At 56.0% G+C, this 22,734-nt stretch overlaps 2 protein-coding genes across 7 annotated transcripts in view; one reads left to right on the top strand and one right to left on the bottom strand.

Annotated features, from left to right (window-relative positions):
* Positions 1-22,734, bottom strand: part of CHPF (chondroitin polymerizing factor) — a 424,210-nt gene that overhangs the window by 92,041 nt on the left and 309,435 nt on the right. The window lies entirely within an intron of this gene.
* Positions 420-14,997, top strand: SLC4A3 (solute carrier family 4 member 3). 6 transcript variants are annotated; one of them, XM_050752360.1, is made up of 23 exons: positions 568-633; positions 848-931; positions 1,301-1,466; positions 2,040-2,317; positions 2,464-2,579; positions 2,950-3,230; positions 4,855-5,003; positions 5,149-5,329; positions 5,760-5,895; positions 6,161-6,344; positions 6,767-6,866; positions 7,302-7,486; positions 8,155-8,380; positions 8,560-8,778; positions 9,190-9,338; positions 9,540-9,734; positions 10,903-11,133; positions 11,495-11,584; positions 12,043-12,209; positions 12,821-13,074; positions 13,456-13,625; positions 13,811-13,984; positions 14,677-14,997. In XM_050752360.1, exons 2-23 carry the CDS (start codon positions 881-883, stop codon positions 14,752-14,754), a joined length of 3,780 nt encoding a protein of 1,259 aa, XP_050608317.1. In that variant the 5' UTR covers positions 568-633; positions 848-880; the 3' UTR covers positions 14,755-14,997. The 6 variants fall into 6 exon arrangements, with proteins under 6 accessions (XP_050608318.1, XP_050608317.1, XP_050608316.1 ...); XM_050752359.1 differs by having other exon boundaries at positions 570-633; positions 788-931; XM_050752361.1 differs by lacking the exon at positions 848-931 and having other exon boundaries at positions 420-633.

Here is a 22,734-nt window from a genome sequence, read left to right as displayed (position 1 = left end):
GCAGGCCCCTCTTGCTACAGTTGGGGAAGCTGAGGCTGGAGGAGGGGGAGGTACTGTGTCAAGGTCAAACGTTGGGTGGTGCCGGGCGACAGAAGCCAGGACTTTGAGGGGCAAGGCTGTAGTGGAACTGAAAGGGGAGGTGGTGGGTGCTTCCAGGGGTCTGTGAGCTCCTTTCCCAAGACTGGAGGGGCCTGTGTCTGCGGAGGGGGGTGGCTTCCTCGGCTCTGGAGGGGAGGGGAGGTTAAAAGCAGGGTGGGGGAGCGAATCTGGGGGATTGTGGGAATTTCGGGCCGCGCCCCCGCCCCCAGCCATGCGTGGGGCGCCTGGAGAAGGGGCGCGCGGGCAGGTGGGGTGCTGCGGGGCCCGCGCGTGGGGGCCGCGCCGGCCGGGGCGGGGTGAGTCACGGCCCGCCCGCTCCCATTGTGCGGCCCGGCGGCGGCGGCGGTGGAGGTGCGGAGCGGAGCGCGAGGAGGTGGAGCCGCGGGCTGCGGGCTCCGGCGCCTGCGTCCGCCCGGCCAGCCCGGCTCTGCGTTGCGAGGGGCCGGACGCGAGTCGCGGCTGCGCTCCAGAGCGAGCGCGGGGGACATGGGGCGCGGCGGCCCGTCTGGGCCTCGCAGGCTCCGGAGCCCCGAGGTACCGCGGGGCGGAGCGCGCCGGGCAGGGCGGGGGACCCGGGCTGTCCCGGGCGTGGATGGGCCTCGGAGGGGCGCTTGGGCCGGGAGCGTGGATCCGGCTCCCGGGTGGGGGGCGCCAACGCAAGGAACCTGACCCCGCCCTCCTCCCCCAGGGCTCCCCGCTAGGCCCCCTCAGTGGCCCCTCCTTCTCACCCGGGTCTCGGGTCCCTTAGTGAGTGAGAGCATCCCCAGCCGCCTACCCGGCCATGGCCAACGGAGTGATCCCGCCGCCCGGGGGCGCCTCCCCCCTACCCCAGGTGACCGGCGTGCGCGGGGGCGGGGGAGAGATGGGGGAGGAGAGGGGAGGGGCCTTAGGGTGGGCTGAGGCGTCCTCTGGCAGACCCACGGACCCACCCCACCCCCAGATCCAGGGATGAGCTGGGCTGGGGGTTATGGAGAAAGAGGGGGGCTTTTGGTATTTTCCAGATCGGTAGCCCTTTCTCTTTACAAGCTCTGGGAGCCCAGAGAGGGTGGTTTCTGGGATGCTGACACAGGTCTGGGAGCAAGGGGAGGGGGCCCGATGGTGCGAGAGCCTGCTGAGGTCCCCCAACTAGGGCTTGGAGTTGGGGTGGGTGTGGGGCCTTCATGGGTCAGGGGTCCTTAGCAGAGGCTGTCTGGGCCTGCAGGTTCGGGTGCCCTTGGAGGAGCCCCCTCTAAGTCCAGACGCGGAGGAGGAGGACGATGACTTGGGGAAGACCTTGGCTGTGAGCAGGTTTGGGGACCTCATCAGCAAGCCCCCGGCCTGGGACCCTGAGAAGCCCAGCCGCAGCTACAGCGAGCGGGACTTTGAGTGTGGGTAGCCTGGGGACCCCTAGTGCGGCCGCCCTCGCCACCATCACCTTCATCGCCACCATCACCGCGCTCACCTCCGGCTTGGTCACCCAGTGCCATCCTGTGCCGGACACTGTGCTGGACTCTGTGCTGGGCCACATGCCGTGTTCAGTCATCCTGCCTCCCCCACCCATCGCCTATCCACCTGCCAGGGGAGGTGGGCCCCAGACCAGGGGAGATCTAGGGGGTCGGGCCTGGGCCCTTCCACGGTGACCTTCCTCTTCCCCTTCAGCCCCACTCACTCCCTCCTTGTCCCACCTCGACTCCTCCAACTCCGCCTTTCCCCTCCTTGCTGTATCACGTCTCCCCTCCCAGCCCCCTTCATGACTTTCCCTGTCCATCCGCCCTCTCCTCCCACTCCACCAGACCTCATCAATGACAGGCACGTGGACACAGGTGTTGGGGGGTCATGGCCCTGGAGGAAGGACTAGGGTTCCCCTGTTTGCGGCCTTGAGCTGGAAAGTGTGTGCCCTCGGGTGGGGAGGGCCCCCGTTTCTGCTGTGGGGGCCTCAACTGGATCTCCTGCACCCCCAGTTCACCGGCACACATCCCACCACACCCACCACCCGCTCTCAGCGCGCCTGCCTCCACCCCACAAGCTGCGGCGGCTGCCCCCCACCTCTGCCCGGCACACCAGGAGAAAGAGGAAGAAGGAGAAAACCTCTGCTCCCCCCTCCGAGGGGACCCCTCCCATCCAGGAGGAGGGGGGAGCTGGAGTGGATGAGGAAGAGGAGGAAGAGGAGGAAGAGGAAGGAGAATCTGAGGCAGAACCTGTGGAGCCCCCACCCTCAGGGACCCCACAGAAGGCAAAGGTAGGGGCTTCCCTTTGGAGGGGTGGCAGGTCAGGGGTGCAGAGAGGAGGGGAGGAGCCCATGTTGGGGCTTGTGTGAGGCTGGGTAGGGTTGGGGGCTGCATGGTGGGTTGGGGCAGGGCCCCAGGGCACATTCTGTGTCTGCAGTTCTCCATTGGAAGTGACGAGGATGACAGTCCAGGCCTCCCTGGGAGGGCTGCTGTCACCAAGCCCCTGCCCTCGGTGGGCCCACGCACTGACAAGAGCCCCCAGCACTCCAGCAGGTACTGGCTGCAGCCTCTACTCAGCAGGGCCCAGCCCAGAGCCGCAGGGTCCCGAGCTCCTGGCAGTCACCTCCTTCCTGACCCTGGGGAGTGTCCCCAGCTCTGACCCTGAGAGAAGAGAAGCAGGGTATGGGAGGGGGTTGGGGATCCTTCTCTGTCCTCGTGATTTACAAGGATGAGAGAACAAGGGGAGAGAAAAAAAGAAGAGCAGAGTGAAGAGGTTAGGAGTTCCCCGGGAGAGAGTGACAGAGTAGAGAGGATGAGGAGAAAGGTGGATGAAAGGGGGAGCCATGGGATGGGAAGGGGGGCCTGGGTTAGCGTCCTTTCTGCCCAGGAGGGGCCTGGGTCTCATGCTCAGGGTCTACTCCAGGCCCTGCTCTGAGCTGAGGGACGGTGACGGAACCACCGACCTGGCCCTGTCAAGTCCAAGGCTGCTGTGTTGCCTCCCCAGCTCCCCCAGCCCCCGGGCCCGGGCCTCCCGAATCGCTGGGGAGAAAAGCCGGCCCTGGAGCCCATCGGCCAGTTATGACCTTCGGGAGCGACTGTGCCCAGGCAGTGCCCTGGGCAACCCGGGTGGTCCAGAGCAGCAGGTGCCCACAGATGAGGCGGAGGCCCAGATGCTGGGTTCTGCAGACCTGGACGACATGAAGAGTGAGTGAGACCTTGTGGCAGCCCCCATGGTCCACTGCGACGGACTCCCGGCCTCCGAGTGACCTTGGAGAGGCTCTGAGCTGTCCTCCACTCAGGGCTGAGTCCTCTCTGAATCCCTGTCTGCTGGGATGTGGCCAGTGATGGGGAGCTCACTACCTCACCCAGCCACCCTCTCTGATGGCCAGAGCTGAGATTTCCTTTCCTGACACTTCACACCTCAGTCCTGATTCTGTCCTCTGAGTCACCCCTAGAAAAAGGCAGCTCTCTTTTTCACATCATTGTATCCCTCCCCAAGGCCCCTCTTCTCAGGGTGAACTCTTTGTCTCCTAGCTCTTTGATCGCCTCCAAACCCAGGCCCTGAGTCTGAGCCATTGCTCTGGACCCCTGCCTCTCCCTGTGGCAGGACCCCTCACTCCCATCCCACTACCCTTGGCTGGGCCTGGCTGTGATCTCGGCACATTCCTTCCATCTTATCAGTGCCCTGGTTTCTGTGCCACCTGTCATCACCCATGGGGCTCTGTGCCCAGGCCAGGGGCATCACTGATCCCTCCTCCTCCTCGGAGCCACAGTGTGTGGGCGGGGTGGGGGGAAGGGTAGGGCTTTAAGCTCAATACGTCATGGAAAGTTGCCAGGGCCTGAGGACAGGGACGGGAACAATCCGATGGCAGCAGTAGCAGCGGGATGGGGCGGGGGAAGGGCGTGTTTACAGACCCAGGGTGGGGGCTGGATGCCGCCAGGAGTAGGCTTGTGGACGTGGGGAGTTGGGGTCGGGAGGTTGTGCCACCTTCAGCTCTGGTTGGACAGAAGCCACGCCGTCCAGGCTGCCACCTTGTAGGAGAGCCAAGGGGTCTGGCAGGGAGCGGGGGCCGAGGTTTCGGCCACCAGGAGAATGACAAGCCCACTGGAGGAGGACCCTGAGCCCAATGGGGCACTGAGCCCTGGGTCTGGGTACTCCAATAGCCAGGGCTTTGGGAGGGATCCAGCCCCCAGTCCTCGAGACTCACTGGCCTCAGAAGACTTAGAGATGTTTGTGCTGGACTTTGAGGATGGTGGCCTGTGGGAGTCCATCAGGGGCCAGCTGGGCCCCATGGCACGGCCACCAACTTGTGAGTAACGGGGCTGCTGGCCTTTCCCTGACTGCTGCTGGCCTGGGTGGGGCAGGCAGGAGGAAGGGAGCGAAGCCCTGCCTGAGTCTGCTGGGCTGTGTACCTTCGGGGAGGGGACATGGGTGTTGAGAGAGAGAGAGGGTGCATGGGAAGTGTTGGGGGCTCAGTGCCCTGGGACTCTGACTCAGTGCCAGTCATGGGACCCAGACAGAGAGGGAGGGGCAGTGGCCATGGCAGGGGCTGGAGGGTCTGGCTGGGGCTGTGGACTGAGCTGGGTCTACCTTTGGATTGCACCTTGGCCGGTGGTCCCAGGTGACCATGGGGAGGTCCTTCCCTCTTTCTGAGCTTCAGTCTTCTTATCAATGAAATGGCCACATGGGATTATGTGGTTCCCTTCGGCATGGCCTGTAGGTGACTATAGAGCTCACTAAGTAGATGGGTTGGGCAGAAGGAGCTGGGCCGTGACCCCGAGGCCCCCAGCTGGACCTGTGGGACCCCTAAGCCCATCTTCTCTGCAGGTCACCGACTGGAGGACAACCCTGGTGTGCGGCGACACTTAGTGAAAAAGCCGTCCCGGACACAGGGCGGGAGGGGCAGTCCCAGTGGCCTGGCCCCCATCCTTCGCAGGAAGAAGAAGAAGAAAAAGCTGGACCGGAGGCCTCATGAGGTCAGAATGCTGAGTGGGTGGGCCTGTGGCTTCCTCATGTCCCTCGGCCCTGGAGCCCTCCTCTCCTTGCCCCCCTGCCTTGCCCCGTTACCGTGTTCCCCACACCTATTGGTCCCCAGGCCCTCACCTGTGGCACGTCCCCCAGGTGTTCGTGGAGCTGAACGAGCTGATGCTGGACCGCAGCCAGGAGCCCCACTGGCGGGAGACGGCCCGCTGGATCAAGTTTGAGGAGGATGTGGAGGAGGAGACAGAGCGCTGGGGGAAGCCCCACGTTGCCTCGCTCTCCTTCCGTAGCCTTCTGGAGCTCAGGAGGACCATCGCCCATGGTAGGGACTCCCAGGCCTGACCTGAGGCTGCATGCCCTCTTCAGTCTGTGCCAGGCTGCTCAGCTCCCAGGGACACTCCCTGGAGTCCTGGGCACAGGCAAGATCCTGCTGCCACCTGGGACTATGGGGTCCATTTGCTTGGGCAGCCCATGAGCCCCGAGGGGCAGGGCTGTATCTGGTGCAAGTAGTCAGTCAACAAATGGTTTCCCCTTCCTTGTGGGGAGGGGCCGTGCCCTCGTTCCCATGCTCCATTTTCACAGCCCCTCTGTGGCTGGCCTGTGGCAATATGGAGCTGTGTATCCGCCCGGTACATTGGGCGCTTTGCCCTTCCAGCACATTCCCATGCTTTTGGGGGGCAAGGCAGAGTGGGAGGAGATTTCTCCTGTCTGATGGGACTGTGTGCCCTCTCTGTGCCTGACTGTCCCCCTAGGAGCTGCCCTCCTGGACTTGGAGCAAACCACCCTGCCAGGCATTGCACACCTCGTGGTGGAGACCATGATTGTGTCTGACCAGATCCGGCCGGAGGACAGGGCCAGTGTCCTACGTACCCTGCTACTGAAACACAGGTGCCGGGGTTGGGTGCCTGGGAGGGGCCTGTCCAGCTCAGCTGCCGTTCCAGGAGCACAGCCTCTTCTGAGTGGCTCCCAGCCTCTGCTTGAATACCACAAGTGACAGAGAGCTCATTTCTATCTTTTGACACTTTCAATCATTAGAAAGTTTCTTCTTACACTGAGGCAGAGCGATGGAGGCCCTGACCCTCCACTACTCACCTCATGACCTCAGTCTACCATGAGCCTCTCCTCCTCACCTGCCTCACCCTGCCCCTTCCAGCCATCCCAACGATGACAAGGACAGTGGCTTCTTTCCCCGAAACCCATCGAGCTCCAGCATGAACTCGGTTCTGGGGAATCATCACCCAACCCCCAGCCATGGTCCTGATGGGGCGGTGCCTACCATGGCTGATGACCTGGGGGAGCCAGCCCCACTCTGGCCACATGACCCTGACGCCAAGGAGGTCAGTGCCCTTGCTCTAGCTTGGGCCAGGGGACTGAGAGGGTGTCCAGTTTCAGTTGAGGTCATCAATGACTTCACTGAGCGGGTTGGGAAGGTTGGGTTACTGGCATCATGCTGGGCATTGGGGGACCTAGTGGAGACCCGTATGAGGGGTCCCTGCCCTGAGACGCAGGAGCTTTGAGTGTGATGATGTGGCAGACCCACAGGAGCTGTTTAAACAAGATAAGGCTGAGGTGGTAGTAGGGGGCGTCGAGGTAGGGTTCACATGCCAGCTGGTGGCTCCCAGTGTGGGGCCACAGTGCAGTACCTGCCCACTCTGGGAGAGAGAAGCAGGTCTCAGAGCCAGGGCTGGAGCCAGGGCTGGGAGGGCCTGCCACGGCCTCCGGTCTGGGTCCCAGCCCTATTCCAGTTCTGCGTCCTCAGAAGCCCCTCCACATGCCTGGGGGAGACGGTCACCGGGGGAAAAGCCTGAAGCTGCTGGAGAAGATCCCTGAAGATGCTGAGGCCACCGTTGTGCTTGTGGGTGAGGAGGGCCGGGTGCTGCGGGCAGGGTCTGCAGCGTGTGTGTGCCTCTCCTGGGGCCTGCTTGTCTGAGCTCTGGCCTGGAGGCCGCCTCTTCCATCTCCCTCCAGGCTCCCACCTGGCCCCTGCTCTTCCTCACAACCTGTCTTAGCCCAGCCCTTTCATAGTCCCCTGCCTGCTTCCTGTCCAATTTTCTGCTATCTTGGACTTGGAATTAGAAAAAAAAGCAACCCTTCTTTAATACCCTGAGTTTCCATCTGTTGGTGAATTGTAATCAATGTATAGACACACAAGTGAATAGTGCCCCTTTAGACTGGGGTTTCTTTGTGCAGTTTACAACCTGCTCAACTGTCCATGATAGCCCTAGATAGCTGCCCCAGGGCCTGCCTTGACTGCTCCCCTTTGCCCAGCGCCCTGTGCTTTCCTCTTCCCCTAGGTTGTGTGCCTTTCTTGGAGCAGCCTGCAGCAGCCTTTGTGCGGCTGAATGAGGCTGTGCTCCTGGAGTCTGTGCTTGAGGTCCCTGTCCCGGTCCGCTTTCTCTTCGTGATGCTGGGGCCCAGCCACACCAGCACTGACTATCACGAGCTTGGGCGCTCCATTGCCACCCTTATGTCTGACAAGGTTGGGTGCATGCTGGCTCTCAAGGCCTCTTCTCCTAGGCCCTGCTTACCCCTGTCCCTCTCATTGTCTACAGTGGTGTCCATAGAGGCAAGGGTGCTAGAGGCCCCTGGGTGGAGGCCATGCCCTGGAGAGTGGTGGGGGGAGCTGTTGGCCCAGGGGAGAAGAGAGAGCCCTGAGCTGTGGCTGTGGGAGGGGCTGGTGACATACGGGGAAAAGCCCAGACCCCAGAGCTTTGGATGTGACGTGAGATTTGATCAGGAGGGCTGGATGTGCTGGTCTTTGCTGTGGCTTCTCCTGGGATTAGATAGGAGGGTCCTTCAGCCAGGGGCAATGTTCACAATATTTATCAGCCTGTAAGGTGTGGTTGATCCAGTTGGAATGGCTCTGGAAGCCTCTCCTCTGCCAGGCATTGTCCCTTTAGGTGCTGCATGTGGAAGTCTGGCATCTCCTGGGGGAATGGAGGGCACCTGGGGCTTTGGGGCAGTGGCTTGCTGGCCTGCTGGGATGGGTGTCAGTGTTCCAACAGCCAACACTGTTGGACTGGCCCAGTATCTATGGCGGAATGTCCACCCTGCCTGTAGCTCAGTGACCCAACACCTGCCTCAAGTCTCCCTCCTGGAGGCTCCCTTGGCCGTCCCTGAGGGTCCTGGCCTTCTCATTGCCCCCAGCTGTTTCATGAGGCTGCCTACCAGGCAGACGACCGGCAAGACCTCCTGAGCGCCATCAGCGAGTTCTTGGATGGCAGCATTGTGATCCCCCCGTCCGAGGTGGAGGGCCGCGACCTGCTACGCTCCGTGGCTGCCTTCCAGCGAGAGCTGCTTAGGAAGCGGCGGGAGCGTGAACAGACCAAAGTTGAGATGACCACACGGGGTGGCTACACGGCCCCTGGGAAAGGTCAGACCCTTGAGGGGGGCTGAGTGCCCCCAATACACACTCCCCCATCCCAGGGCCCTAAGGCTGTGACCCCAGCCCCGTCCTGACTCCTGGAGTCCTTTGCATCCCTGATCCCGACAGCCTGGGGCCTCCAAGCCAGAGGGAGTGGTCTGTGCCCCAGCAGCCCCTTGTCCCCCCAGAACTGTCTTTGGAGTTGGGGGGCTCTGAGGCGACCCCTGAAGATGACCCCTTGCTGCGGACGGGCTCGGTATTTGGGGGGCTCGTGCGGGATGTGAGGCGCCGGTACCCGCACTACCCCAGTGACCTGCGAGATGCACTGCACTCCCAGTGTGTGGCCGCTGTGCTCTTCATCTACTTCGCAGCCCTCAGCCCTGCTATCACCTTCGGGGGGCTGCTGGGTAAGGGACTGGGGCTTGGGGAATTGAGGGGCTCCTCTAGTCACTATTGGTCCTAGTCTCACTTGCAGGATTCTGGGTCTGGGTGTGATTGCATTAGGGGCCAATGGTTAGATGTGCTAGCAAAGGTGTGAGCACCTTATAGAGATACTGGGTCAGGGAATCCCAGAGATCACCTTTGGGGGGCTATAAAGTGAGAGGGTGTGGGAGAGGTGTAAGGGATGGGGGATCCAGTGATCACCACTGGGGGCTAGTGGGGAGGGTCTGGGAGCAATGGGGTATGGAATGGACCCTGCCTGTCGTTCTAAGGGGCTGCTCTGCTTTTGTTGGGGGCCCCAGTTTAGGACAAGTTAGATGAGGAAGGGGGCAGATAGACAGAGCCAGGCTAGGGCCACCCTGCCCGTGCTGCCGCAGGAGAGAAGACCGAGGGGCTGATGGGCGTGTCTGAGCTGATCGTGTCCACCGCTGTGCTCGGCGTCCTCTTCTCTCTGCTGGGGGCTCAGCCCCTGCTCGTGGTTGGCTTCTCTGGGCCGCTGCTTGTGTTTGAGGAAGCCTTCTTCAAGGTGAGGTGGAGCCTTGTCCTGCTCCATCCATCCTGCCCCACACTCTTCCTTACCTACATCCTGCCCCACACTCTTCCTTACCTAGGGGATGGGTCCCTGCATTCTCCCTCTTCCTCGGAGTTCATCCACTGCCTATTCCAGGGGGCACTGACACCCAGGGCAGGCCACCTGTGGGTAATGACCGCTTCCACCCCCACCTAGTTCTGCCGAGCCCAGGACCTGGAGTACCTCACTGGCCGGGTGTGGGTTGGCCTCTGGCTGGTGGTCTTCGTCCTTGCCCTAGTGGCCGCCGAAGGCAGCTTCCTGGTCCGCTACATCTCGCCTTTCACCCAGGAGATCTTTGCCTTCCTCATCTCACTCATTTTCATCTACGAGACCTTCTACAAGCTCTACAAGGTGGAGGTCCAGAGAGGTCTTAGGGGTGGCAGAGATGGGGGTGGACGTTGCCCTGGGGAGGACAGCATGGGAGGGGGAGGTACAGAAAACTGAGGGACAAAGAGAGGGACTGTGTTGGAAGTGAGGGGTTGTAGGGACATCCTAGGCTAGGTCTGAACTGAAGGGGAGGGAGTCAGACCCAGAGGGTGGGTACCAGGTCACGACTCCAGGCACCTGGTTGGAGGCTTAGTAATAAGTAATAAGGACTCACTTGCACAGGTGTGTGATGGGGAGGGAGCTGTCAGTGCTAAGGGGCTGGTTGTCCTTAGGTCATCTTTTGTAGAGGAGTGTGTGTGTGTGTGTGTGTGTGTGGTGTGAGTATGGTGTGTTGTGTGTTGTGTTTGTGTGGTATGTGGTATGTGTGTGTGGTGTGTGTGTGCATGTGTGTGTGCATGTGTGTGCATGTTGTGTGTGTGTTTTTGTGTGTATATTGTGTGTGTGGTGTGGATGTGGTATGTTGTGTTTTTTTTGTGTGTTATGTGTGTGTTGTGTTATGTGTCGTGTGTGTTGTATGTGTGTGGTGTGTGTGTGCATGTGTGTGTGTGGTGTGAGTATGGTGTGTTGTGTGTGTGTTGTGTTTGTGTGGTGTGTGGTATGTTGTGTGTGTGTTTATGTGTGTATATTGTGTGTGTGGTGTGGATGTGGTATGTTGTGTTTTTTGTGTGTGTTATGTGTGTGTTGTGTTATGTGTCGTGTGTGTTGTATGTGTGTGGTGTGTGTGTGCATGTGTGTGTGTGTGTGTGGTGTGAGTATGGTGTGTTGTGTGTGTGTTGTGTTTGTGTGGTGTGTGTTATGTTGTGTGTGTGGTGTGTGTGTTGTGTGTGGTGTGTGTGTGCCTGTGTGTGCATGTTGTGTGTGTGTTTATGTGTGTATATTGTGTGTGTGGTGTGGATGTGGTATGTTGTGTTTTTTGTGTGTGTTATATATGTGTTGTGTTATGTGTTGTATGTGTTGTATGTGTGGTATGTGTGTGTTATGTGTGTGTGTGTGGTGCAGCTGGATGTCCGTGCATTACTGTTGTCTGACCAGGTATGGAGGGGACACCCTCTCTCTCACAGGTATGCTGATGACGATGAAATCAGGTCACCTGCCAGGTGAGTGACAAGGTGTCCTTGTTATCCACACACAGGTGTTCACAGAGCACCCACTGCTGCCATTCTACCCCGCTGAGGGGGCCCTGGAGGGGTCCCTGGATGCTGGTCTGGAGCCGAATGGCAGTGCCCTGCCCCCCACCGAGGGCCCACCCAGCCCGAGGAACCAGCCCAATACGGCACTGCTGTCACTCATCCTCATGCTCGGGACCTTCTTCATCGCCTTTTTCCTGCGCAAGTTCAGGAACAGCCGCTTCCTGGGGGGCAAGGTGCATGGCTGCTGGGTGTGGAGTCCCCAGGAGTCCCACAATTCCTGCTTTTACTGCCAGGCTCAGCTCCCCAGAGAGGCTGCACCCCTTCCCCGATCAGACTGTGGACCAAAACCCAGCCCAGGCAGCCCCTACCCCTTCGGAAGCCTCTTCCCTGGGTGTCGTCTTGCCCTTTGCTCAGAGAAGTCTAATCAAGACAATAGCCTCCCAGGCTGCGCTGGCACCTATGGGGTTGAGAGGCAGGTGGGAGGTCTTCTGGCTCCAGCGTGGACCCAGGCAGGGCCAGAGATGGCAAGCCCCGTGTTAGTCTGCTGACCTTGCCTCCACCTTTTGCTCCCTTCCCCGACCGGCCCCTCTCAAGGCTCGCCGCATCATCGGGGACTTTGGCATCCCTATCTCCATCCTGGTGATGGTCCTGGTGGATTACTCCATCACAGACACCTACACACAGGTGAGGGAGCCCCAGCCTGTGGCAGCTGCTCTCACCCCAAGGCCAGGAAAGGGAGCCAACGACACACCTCCATGGGCCCTGGGGTTGGGATCAGGCCTGAACTCAGCTTTCCCAGTGGAGTGGCCGCCCTGTGGGATGGGGCTGGGGCTTCTGGCTGAGGGCCTTCCCCAGGGAGCCTGAGTGAAGAATCCAGGAGAAGCAGGTGTAGGGCTGGGAGCAGAGTGACAGGTATCCCACACAGGTCCCCTGAAGCTCTGGGGCGTAGGGAGGAGGCGCTTCACTTGCCTGCCTTCTATTGGATCCTTGGAAGGACAGTGAGTTTTGGAGGATGCAAAACTAATTTCCCCCTAACCTGTTCACACCCCAACTCCCTGAAGTCCTGGTATTGGGGACGCAGCCTGGTGGGCTTCCCAGCATGGGGAGGCTGTGGCCCTGAACCCTGTTTTCCTGCCATGTAGAAGCTGACTGTGCCCACAGGGCTCTCAGTGACCTCTCCTGATAAGCGCTCATGGTTCATCCCACCCCTGGGCAGTGCCCGTCCTTTCCCGCCCTGGATGATGGTGGCAGCTGCTGTCCCCGCCCTCCTCGTCCTCATCCTGATCTTCATGGAGACACAGATCACGGCGTGAGAGAGATGGGAGGAGGAGGTGGGAGGGACGAGGCCAGGCTCCTTGGCTCCTTGGCTTGGTTTCAGGGTTATGGCGGGGACATCATTATCAGTATCAGGGTGCCAGGAGGGTGGGAGCTGGTGGCAAGCCTTGAGGAAGAGAGTGTATGTGGAGAAGCTGGCAGGGGTGAGGAGGAGGTGGGGGAGGAGCAGAGAGCAGTGGCATCCGGGGCAGGGGCATGGTTTCCCCGTGATGGTTTGATGTGACATCTATCTGTTGCCACCACTCTTTGCAGGGTGGCACTTGACAGTGCTCAGAACACTCTAGCAGTCTAAGCTTGCACCCAGGGATGCTCACATGTATCTAATTTTGGTTAAACCACAATAACGTGGTAAGATCTGGCATCTGGCTTTTGTGGTGTTTTAAATATTCACAGTGTGAGAATTTGGCTCACATTTGCTTCAATGTGAGAACTTCAATTTGGGAACTTGAAAGAAGCAGCTGGCAGTCCTGGGGAGAACTGTAGTCTGCACGTCCTCCCCCTACCATCTCGTCTCTCTGTATGCCTGTCTCTGTCCCCTGCCCCTGCCGGGCCAGCCACATCCCCCTTCCCACCTTCTCCCTGCAGGCTTATTGTCAGCCAGAAGGCGCGGAGGCTGCTCAAGGGCTCTGGTTTCCACCTGGACCTGCTCCTCATTGGCTCCCTTGGGGGGCTTTGTGGGCTGTTTGGGTTGCCCTGGCTCACAGCTGCCACGGTCCGCTCTGTCACCCATGTCAATGCGTTGACAGTGATGCGTACTGCCATCGCGCCTGGTGACAAGCCCCAGATTCAGGAGGTGCGGGAGCAGCGGGTCACTGGTGTGCTCATCGCCAGCCTCGTGGGTGAGAGCCTGCCTCCACCCTGCACACCCCCTTCCTTGGGCCCCATGGCCTTACATCCTCTCTATCCCAGGCTTGACTCTGAATCGCCCAGTGTGCTGTGTGTTGCCCTTGATCTGACTCCCAAACCTGCTTCCCAACACTCCCCTAGCCGCTTCCTCCCGGAGTCCTTTCCTGGCTCTCTGTCCTGCCCCCTCTTCTCTTGTTCATGGTGATAAAGCCAAGCTGATTGGTCCAGTGGGTCCATGTTGCCTCCCCACCAGGCCTGTCCCTCTTTCTGGGGGCTGTCTGAGGGGTCAGGCGGGTCTGTGTCACCTCCTTCAGGCCTGTCCATCCTCCCGGGGGCTGTCTGAGAGTCAGGCGGGTCTGTGTCACCTCCTCCAGGCTTGTCCATCGTCATGGGGGCTGTGCTGCGTCGGATCCCATTGGCTGTGCTCTTTGGGATCTTCCTGTACATGGGGGTCACGTCCCTGTCTGGTATCCAGCTGTCCCAGCGTCTGTTGCTCATCCTCATGCCAGCAAAGCACCATCCTGAGCAGCCCTATGTGACCAAGGTAGGGCCAGGAAGCATGGGGGTGGGGCAGTGGGGTGATAGGAAGGGGATCCAGAGGGATCTGGGAGCATCGATGGACGGGATGAATATGAAGGAGAAAGTGGGACCTGGGAGCCAAATTCCTCATGATATGGGTGAGAGCAGGCCGGGATGCTGTGCACCGAGGCCCACCGGCTGCTCCCTCAGGTGAAGACGTGGCGGATGCACCTGTTCACCTGCATCCAGCTGGGCTGCATCGCACTGCTCTGGGTGGTCAAGTCCACGGCGGCCTCACTCGCCTTTCCCTTCCTGCTGCTGCTCACGGTGCCTCTGAGGCATTGCCTTCTGCCCCGGCTCTTCCAGGACAGGGAGCTGCAGGCGGTAAGGGGGTGGTGGTTTGGGGAAACAGTATGAGGGCAAATGGGCACTGGGTTCCAATCTCTGTTTGGCCACCCACTAGTTGTGTTAGTTGTAACTTGTTTTGCACTAGTTGAAACTTGTGTTGCAAGTTATCTCACCTTCCGAAATCTTATTTTCACCTGTATTATAGGGGTAATCATAGATCCTACCTTATAGGACTGTTGGGAGGGTCAAGTGCTAGTCCAGGTAAAGGCCTCCGGATGGTTTTGTACGGGAGTAGGCACGGGGCTGCTACACACAGCTGTGCAGGTGGTGCCTGACCAGAAACACCCAGCTGAGAGGCTACAGGGTTGATGTGGCACTGGCGTTCACCCTGAGCCCTGTTTTTGTCAACTAGAGGAAAAGACATCTTTTTGCAATTCATCCATACTCAAACATGGTGTACAAAGGTACCACAGCAATTAGAAGTGGCCTCAGGAAAGAGCTTCATAATAATAATCATTATTATTATCACCAGGAGGGGCCTGGTATCTGATCTGGGAGGTGACCTGAAGGCTTTGGCCAAGGGCAATGCTGCCATCCAGGGTCATGGTACTTGCAGAGAGGCTCAGGAAAGGTCGGGGAGCAGGGAGGACTGCAGGTTGGAGGAGCTGGAAAATGGGAGGGGATGAGCATGCTTCCCTGCCTTCCCCAACCTTCTGTTCCCTCTGCAGCTGGACTCGGAAGATGCTGAACCAAACTTCGATGAGGATGGCCAGGATGAGTACAATGAGCTGCACATGCCAGTGTGACCCTTGAAGACAGTGTCCCTCAGAGACCCCAAGACCTTAGGGATTGACATCTGGGCCTCAGGTAGAGCCCAGCCCCGGGCCGGGGGGCTCCTCAGGACCCAGAGATGTGCCTGGAACCACTCCTGATGCCATGGCTAGAGTGGCCCCCATGACTTCTGCCCGGGGCGTTGACCTCGCCTCACCTTTCACAGACCAGACCGGCACAGGCTTTGAGCTCATTATAACCACACTCCTTGTCTCGTGTCTGCCTCACTTTCTTGGTTCCATCTTTGGTTTCCCAGGTCATACTTATCCATTTGGAATTGGAAGAATTCTATTTTCAGGGTCATCAAAACCAGGGAGAGGTTTGAGTCAAGGACAGAGTCCTTGGGAGAAAAAGAGAGAATCAAGACTGCAGAAGGCCAGAGCTGGGCCTTATCATCACCCCCCAGGCCCCCTCAAGTGCGACCGAGGAGCGGGCAGTGGGGGTGGGGGCACTCAAGGTCTGCTCAAGGTCACATGCCCATGAATCCAGCTCCTGCTTAGCAAGAGGGAGAACCGGGGAGGGGAGAGGGAGAAAGTTGCTCCAGTGTAGCCACTGGGGAAATCAGAGGCTGCGGGGCCACAGAAGGAATGGAAAATGTCTCTCTTCTTTTCTTGATCTCTGGCCTTCGGAGGAGCAGAGATAGCAGCCCAATCCCCTAGACGCCAGGGTGGTGCCGGATTTGGGGACCCTGGACCATTTTAGATTCTACTGTTTTAGAGAGGCAGTTCTGGGATTCCTGAGGCCACTCCTTGTGCAACAGTCTCAGTTTTGCCAGAAATAACCTGGGAGACTTGAGGGGAGCAGGAGCCCATTGCGTCGTAGTTGCTAGGCAACCCCCAGCCTGAAGGAGCGCATCGTCCCCCGTTGCCCTCTGGTGGCTACTCTCGCGTGCTGCAGGCTCTGTCCCGGCTGAGGAATAGCAGCACTGCCACCTGGTGGATCCGCGGAGCTCAGAGAGCCCATTCAAGTGCATCTAGTTCCTCCCGGGGAGACCAGCCCGGACAGGCACGTTCCGTGGTCCGCAGCTCTGGGCAGCTCAGAGCTTCTGAGGCCGGGGATCCCTCAGCCCCCAGCAATTTCCTCCGGAGCTGGTGCTGCTGCTTTCTTCTCTTTTTCCAATTTTGCTCCCCGATGTGCTGAACTCCTATCAACTCCAGTGGCGAAGGCACCAGGCTCAAGAGGTGGGAAAAGAGACCCAGACTAGCAAACGAGACATGGGGTTTTACTGGGTCTTACATACAGGGGAGAGAGTCCAGCGGTGGTGAGCGGGGGCAGGAGGAACCACAACCGCTTGCAAAAAGCAGTTTCTGTAGCATTTCCACTTAGCACCTTCCCCCTAACAACCTCCACCTGGGGATCTTCATTCAACCCAGACTTGGGCCTGGACCTTTACCTTTATGGCTGTGTTCCACAGCCCGGGGGCTCAGATGTTTCTCGTAGACAAGGAAGGACTCTCCAGGTTGGCGACTCCTGGATTCCCTAGCTTGGAACATACATTCAGGTGCGCCTGCCACACAGGGCCATTCTCAGGCTGTGCTTAAGTTCCTGCCGTCAGGTGCGGTTATCATACACTCCCAGGTTCAGGCCAACAGCTGGTGCCCCGAAACTGGTCAGGAGAGAAGGGACAGGCCACCGTGAGGCTGTTTGTTGTGTTCCTAAGGAAAAGAAGAGCCCTCCAGATGCCCTGGATTATTGTCCGGGTGTAAGCATTTTATTCCTGTCCACCTAGGCTCCCTGGGTCTCTGGTGCCATGTGGCCTCTAACTACATTTAGCCTCTCCCCTGGTGTATATGAGGACAAGATTCCTTTTCCTTTAGATTGGCCAAGGCTGGGTGGAATTTCAAAAGAACTTTGCCAAGGAACGAAGTCAAGGTCAAACGCAAAACCTAGAAGGGACCAGTGCACAGAAGATTCTAAACACAGATGGCAGGGGCCACTCAGACAAGTTTGGTGGAGAGGCTTTGCACGTGAGGACCCTGGTTCCTTCCCAGAGTCCTGCTTCTCCTTGCCAGCCTGGATGCGGTCAGGTTCCCCTGTTTGGTCTCGGGGATTCCTAGACACCACAGGAAGGAACTGCACTTTTTCCAGCCCCTGCAAGGAAATGTCAGTGTGGGTCTAGAAAGCTGGATTCCTCACTGGACACAGATGGTGTCAGTCATCTCTGCTTGGCAAATAGCTGCAAACTGTGGGTGTTCCTCCACTGCGAAATGAAGAGGGGCGGGGCCTTCTGACACGGGGAATGAGTCCTGGTCCCGGCTGGTGGGTCAGGGTGGGCTCCAGCAAAGCTGGGGCTTGAGGCCTCGGAGCAATAGGCGAAAAAGCTTCAATGACAGCCAGTGATAACCGCTTGTCACCCTGGCAGCGTTACTCATTTAAAGACGACCACATCCATACCAAGGGAGGGCAGCCGTCGTTTAGGAAGGGCAGGAGGCCAGGGTTAGCTAACATTCTGAGCTTACCCAACACACTCAGGGTGACCATGGAGGATTGAGAAGACCCAGGACGCTGTGGCAACCAAAATGGCTGCCAGGGATGCAGACCCAGGGGGATAGGAGAGGAAAGAGAGACCCAGCTTGGGCGTGTGACACAGGGGACACCAGACGCACAGCAAACCCATAGAAAGGCAATGGGCCTGGCCTGGGGCTTGGCTGGTCAGAGAGCATGTCATTTGGGGACATTCAGAGTTTGTCCTGAAGCCCTTTGTAGCCCTGGTGTTTCCTCCTCTGACTTTCTCTTCACCGGGCCTCTGACCTTCCTCTCTTGGAGTGCTGGGGCCCTCAACTCCGGCCCTCTTCAAGGTGCAGAGGAGAGTTAGTGGAGGGGAGCCCCAGCCGGCCCTGATGGCCCAGCTCTGGGGGTAGGACAGGACAGTTACTAAAAAGGGGACAAAAGCCATTGTATTTTTGAACATCCGGCCTCTCTGCCATCTGCTCTGGACTGGAAGTGGCTTTGGGAACGTGCACGTGCACCAGCCCTTCAGTAAGGACATCCAGCCTGTCGCCATTTCCCCCTCCCCTTACTGCTTTCTGAGTGGGGTTATGGCCACATCTTGGGCAGCTGCCTAAAGCTTTCATTATCCCCGGACAAGTTCAGGCCCACTTCAGGCCCTGAGGAGTGCTAGCTCATTCTTTTACTTTGGGCAAAGAGGGCGGCTGTCACTTTCTTGTTCACGCTGAGGATTCGGCTCACTCAAGATATCTGATGCCCTTGTGACAGCGTCTGGCTGTCAGAGCTCATAGACCATCTGCTGGGATTGCCCTGGGCCCCTCCTTTAGGGCACAGAACGTGGCAATAATGTGTCCCATTTGGTAGCCTGCGTGACATTTCTTCTTGTATCTTATCAGGTGACTCAAATAATGATCATGCCTGTTGACACTTGGAACTCTCAAAGGGAATTCTGAGCAGCAAAGGAAAGGTGACACAGAACTCAAGGGCACCTGCGCCGAGCACTGCCCGTGCAGCTTGCGATTAAGCCATTGCCGAAAACAACAATAAAACAGATTTTGGGCAAGCAGGGAGTGGTGGATTGAATCCAGTGTGGCAAAAAAGGAAATGCAAAGTGAGGAATGTGGTTTTCAGATAGATAAATTATATAATTGTGATTCACCACTTGTGCAAAGAGCAGACTCCAGTGTTTGTAGGATTTATGTTCTGGAAGGAAGATTTAATATTTGAGCCTGCTGCTGAGATTATTTTTAATTTTGTTGGAACTGTTTCTTTTTACTGAACAATGCTTTATTAAGTGCTGACTAAGCGGACAGCCACTGGGATGTTCTCTGGATGGTGGATGAGTCACAGTTGAATTTGGGAGATGGGGAGGAGGAGCAGGGAGCTCTTTAATGCCTGCAATTCCAGGGACAGGGCTCAGGACCATGGGAGAGGAGGGACAAAGAGGAGGTGGGGCACAGCTGGTGATGAGGAAGGGGCTGGGAGCAAGGGCTCAGAGCTGGTAGGAAGGTGGGGGTGAGGGGAGCATGGAGGAGGGTGCAAAACCAGACTTTCATTTGCGAGTCCCTAAGCATCCCCTGCCACGCCTCCTCTCTCACTGCATGCCCATTGCGTGTTCTTGTCTGTCTCCTTCTAGGCTGTGAGATGGGCAGAGACCTGGCCTGAGTCTCCTTTGTACTCCTAATGCCTCCTACAGTGCCTGGTCACAGGGGTGCATGGAGGGCAAGGGGGTGAGCTGGTGGCAGAGAAAGAAGGACCAAGAGGTCGCAGACTCCACCACATTTAGATCCAGTGAGCAGTGCGTGCTCGTCTGTGATAACTGGTTATCGGAAGAGAGACCATAGCGGTCCTTGCGCTCTAGGGCCACCAGGGAGCTCATGCAGCTTTTCCAGGCTTGGGAGAGAGCAGGTGGGTCGGGGGAGCTTAGGAAGGAGACATTCTCAGGAAGTGGTGTCTCTTCCAGGGACATCCTGCCTAGACTGTAAGGCCTAGAGCAGCTGGTCCGGATATCAGGCTCTTGAGATAGGTGGAATTTTCCCACGAATGTGGCCTACACAGCAAACAACATTTTAAACTTAATTTTTAAAATTATTTTTATTTCAGTAGGTTTTGGGGAACAGATGGTGTTTGGTTACATGGATAACTTCTTGAGTGGTGATTCCTGAGCTTTTGGTACACCTGTCACCCGAGCAATATACACTGTACCCAATCAGCAAACAACGTTTTAAAATAACCAAGTTGTGTCAACAAATACAAAGCAGCAAAGTCCTCAAAACTACTGAAAAGAGCCCAGAACTGGAGAACGTTTCTCTGAGATCAAAGGAGTCCCCAGGCAGTGTTTCCCCAAGTGGGGAAGAATACCAGTAGTGGTGCGTGAGACGATTGTAGATGGGGTTTTGATAGTTTAGCTGTCACAGTTATATATTTTCATGTGTTTTAGAAAAAAACATAATGAGTACTTGAGCCCCATAATTTTGCAGACAGTATTGTGTAGGATAAGTCTAAATACATATGTTAAAAATAGTGAATTGATTTAAAGGAAAAGTACTAAGTTTATAACTGCACAGTTAGTAGGCATGTAATATGGTTTGGATCTGTGTTCCTGCCCAAATCTCATGTTGAATTGCAATCCCCAGTGTTGGAGGTGGGGCCTGGTGAGAGGTTATTGGATGATGGCAGCGGATTGCCCCTTGGTGCTCTTGCGATAGTGAGTGAGGTTTCATGAGATCTGGTCATTTAAAAGTTTGTTGTACCTCCCTTCTCTCTCTTGCCCCTGCTCTGGCCATGTAAGACATGTCTGCTTCTCCTTCACCTTCTACTATGGCTGTAAGTTTCCTGAGGCCTCCCCGGAAGCAGAGCCTCTGTGTTTCCTGTAACAACCTGCAGAATCGTGAGCCAATTAAACCTCTTTTCTTTAGAGATTACCCAGTTCCAGGTATTTCTTTTTTTTTTTTTTTTTTTTTTTTTTTTTTGAGACGGAGTCTTACTTTGTCACCCAGGCTGGAGTGCAGTGGTGTGATCTCAGCTCACTGCAACCTCTGCCTCCTGGGTTCAAGCAATTCTCGTGTCTCAGCCTCCCGAGTAGCTGGGATTACAGGTACGTGCCACCATGCCTGGCTAATTTTTGTATTTTTAGTAAAGATGGGGTTTTGCTGTGATGGCCAGGCTGGTTTTGAACTCCTGACCTCAGGTGATCCATCCACCTTGGCCTCCCAAAGTGCTAGGATTATAGGCATGAGCCACTGCACCTGGCCCCAGTTTCAGGTATTTCTTTATAGCAGTGCAAGAATGGACTAATGGAGCATACACAGCAAGAAATTGTGACAATGCCAGGGAAAGGACTAAAATATCAGAAATCATTGCTTCAAGCCAGAGGATCTTAACTTTGGCTAAGCACTGGAATCACCTGGAGTGTTTCAAAACATATCAGTGTCTGAACCTCATCTCTACAGGTTCACACTGGTATTAAATTAAATTAATTAATTTTTATTTTTTGTAGAAATAGGGTCTCACTATGTTGTCCAGGCTGGTCTTGAACTGAGCTCAACTGATTCTCCAGCCTTGGCCCCCCAAAGTACAGGGATTACAGGTGTGAGCCACCGTGTCAGGCTCACACTGGTATTTTATTTAACATTCCCCTCCCCCTGCCTTTCCCTCAAAACCCCAGAGATTCTAATATGGAGTCAGGGTTTGAGAACCATTGTCCTAAACCAATATATTCTTTCCTATGGTTGATTTCCACCACGATTTCCACTGTGGTTGAAAGTTATTTCTTATTATTGCTTCTCCTTGATATGAAAATGCAAATACACAGTATGCATATTTATTTTAGAAAGTAAGCTTGAGGGCAGGACCCATGCCTATTTCTATTCTGTTTATCAACCAACAGAAAGGGCTGCACATAAATGCATGGATTTAGGGAGGGGAACAACACACACCGGGGCCTGTCAGGTTGGTGGTGGGTGAGGGGAGGAAGAGCATCAGGACAAATAGCTAATGCATTAGGTGACGGGTTGATAGGTGCAGCAAACCACCATGACACATGTATACCTATGTAACAGACCTGCACGTTCTGCACATGTATTCTGAAACTTAAAGTTAAAAAAAAAAAAAGAAAGGGCCGCACATAGCACATTCTAATGTTTAGGCTGCTTGGTTGGGGCTGTGATCTGTGAGCACCTCTCTTGCTTTTCTGGCTTTGCTGCTGTTGATGGCATTGCAGTTGGGTGGCCAGAACATGGGGACTGGCAGTTGGGAATCCTTGGTTCTGGCCTCACTCAGTCACTAACTGGACTTTGGTTAAGTTGCCTCATCTTTCTGAGAGATTAGGAATTTGGCTCCAGCACCTCCTTCATAGACTTTGTTCTTTCAACAGACCCTGATCACTGCAGTGCTTGCTCAGGAAGCAGGGGGTTCAGGAGGGGGGAAGCAGTGGCTGTAGTGCTATAGGAACCCCCAAATAATCTCTCAGCAGAATTACTAGGCTTAGGAACTTTCTCCTTTAGTTTCGCTAGGTCAAAAGGTACGTAGATCCTGGGGGAGTCCATTTTTGCATTCCTAGGGGAATCAGGAACTCAGAGACCACAGAGGGTAGGATGGGTAGGGTGAGGGGTAGGGGTGAGCAGTGACTTGGAGAATGATCTCGGGATGTTGGACAAAGCTGTGAGAGATCACCAGAATTCAATTAGGTGACGTTTAAATATCTGTAAGAGGTGTGTGGTCCTATGAGATAAGAAGCACGTGAAAACGATGCAGGATTCTGTAGAGATAGATGGACAAATATATAGTTATAAGCCTTAAGGGTCACATAAATACACAGTCAGGTATAGAACCTGGATAGGGAGTTATGGACTCTACTCTGCCTTGACCGTTAGTAACTGATCACTTGTAATCAAGGAACTAGTCTACTCAGCCACCTCCATCTTTAAGTTAGAAAGTTAGAAACTGGAAATAGGGCTTGATAGGTCCATAGAGTCAGCAGCTAGGATGCAGTTAGCATCCTACCCAGAATCTCTGGTTGATTAGCAACCTCAGGTGGCTGAGAAGGGAATACCTCTCTTGTGGGTAGACATTTTAGTAGCCCTGGGAAAATTTATTTTCATTTCATTTAATTTTTTTAGCCCTGGGAAAATTTAAAATTAAGCACACAAATGTTTAAGGGAATCAAAACTATAGTTTTCATATTTTCAAGTTAAAGAATTTGTACACATATAATATTTGTGTAGGCATAATTTTGGAGAATTTGGCCTATTGGAATATTAGACCACCTTCAATATTTCATTTTAATGTATGTACTTGAATAATTGATTGAAATTTGTGATAAGTTGAAACATTTCCAAGTTTACATATAGTTTGGACATGTAAGAGAATTTAAGATTCACTCTGTCTTGTATGCTGAATTTATTAAGTCTGTAAGAATTACTTTTGTACTTGGGAAGGTTTGTCAGTCAGATGAAGTACTTAAAAAGGAATTGAATTTATTAAATTTATTAAATGCCATTTAAAAT

Source organism: Macaca thibetana, chromosome 12 (assembly GCF_024542745.1).
Source record: "Macaca thibetana thibetana isolate TM-01 chromosome 12, ASM2454274v1, whole genome shotgun sequence".
NCBI classification, from domain to species: domain Eukaryota; kingdom Metazoa; phylum Chordata; class Mammalia; order Primates; family Cercopithecidae; genus Macaca; species Macaca thibetana.
This window is presented reverse-complemented; position numbering and strand designations above follow the sequence as displayed.

Excerpts from the sequence above, each read along its gene's own strand:
- SLC4A3 (XM_050752360.1), top strand. The coding sequence starts at position 881 with ATGGCCAACGGAGTGATCCCGCCGCCCGGGGGCGCCTCCCCCCTACCC. Across the intron at positions 5,896-6,160 it reads ACCCTGCTACTGAAACACAG|CCATCCCAACGATGACAAGG; the intron begins GTGCCGGGGTTG and ends TGCCCCTTCCAG. Across the intron at positions 13,075-13,455 it reads GCTCATCGCCAGCCTCGTGG|GCTTGTCCATCGTCATGGGG; the intron begins GTGAGAGCCTGC and ends CACCTCCTCCAG.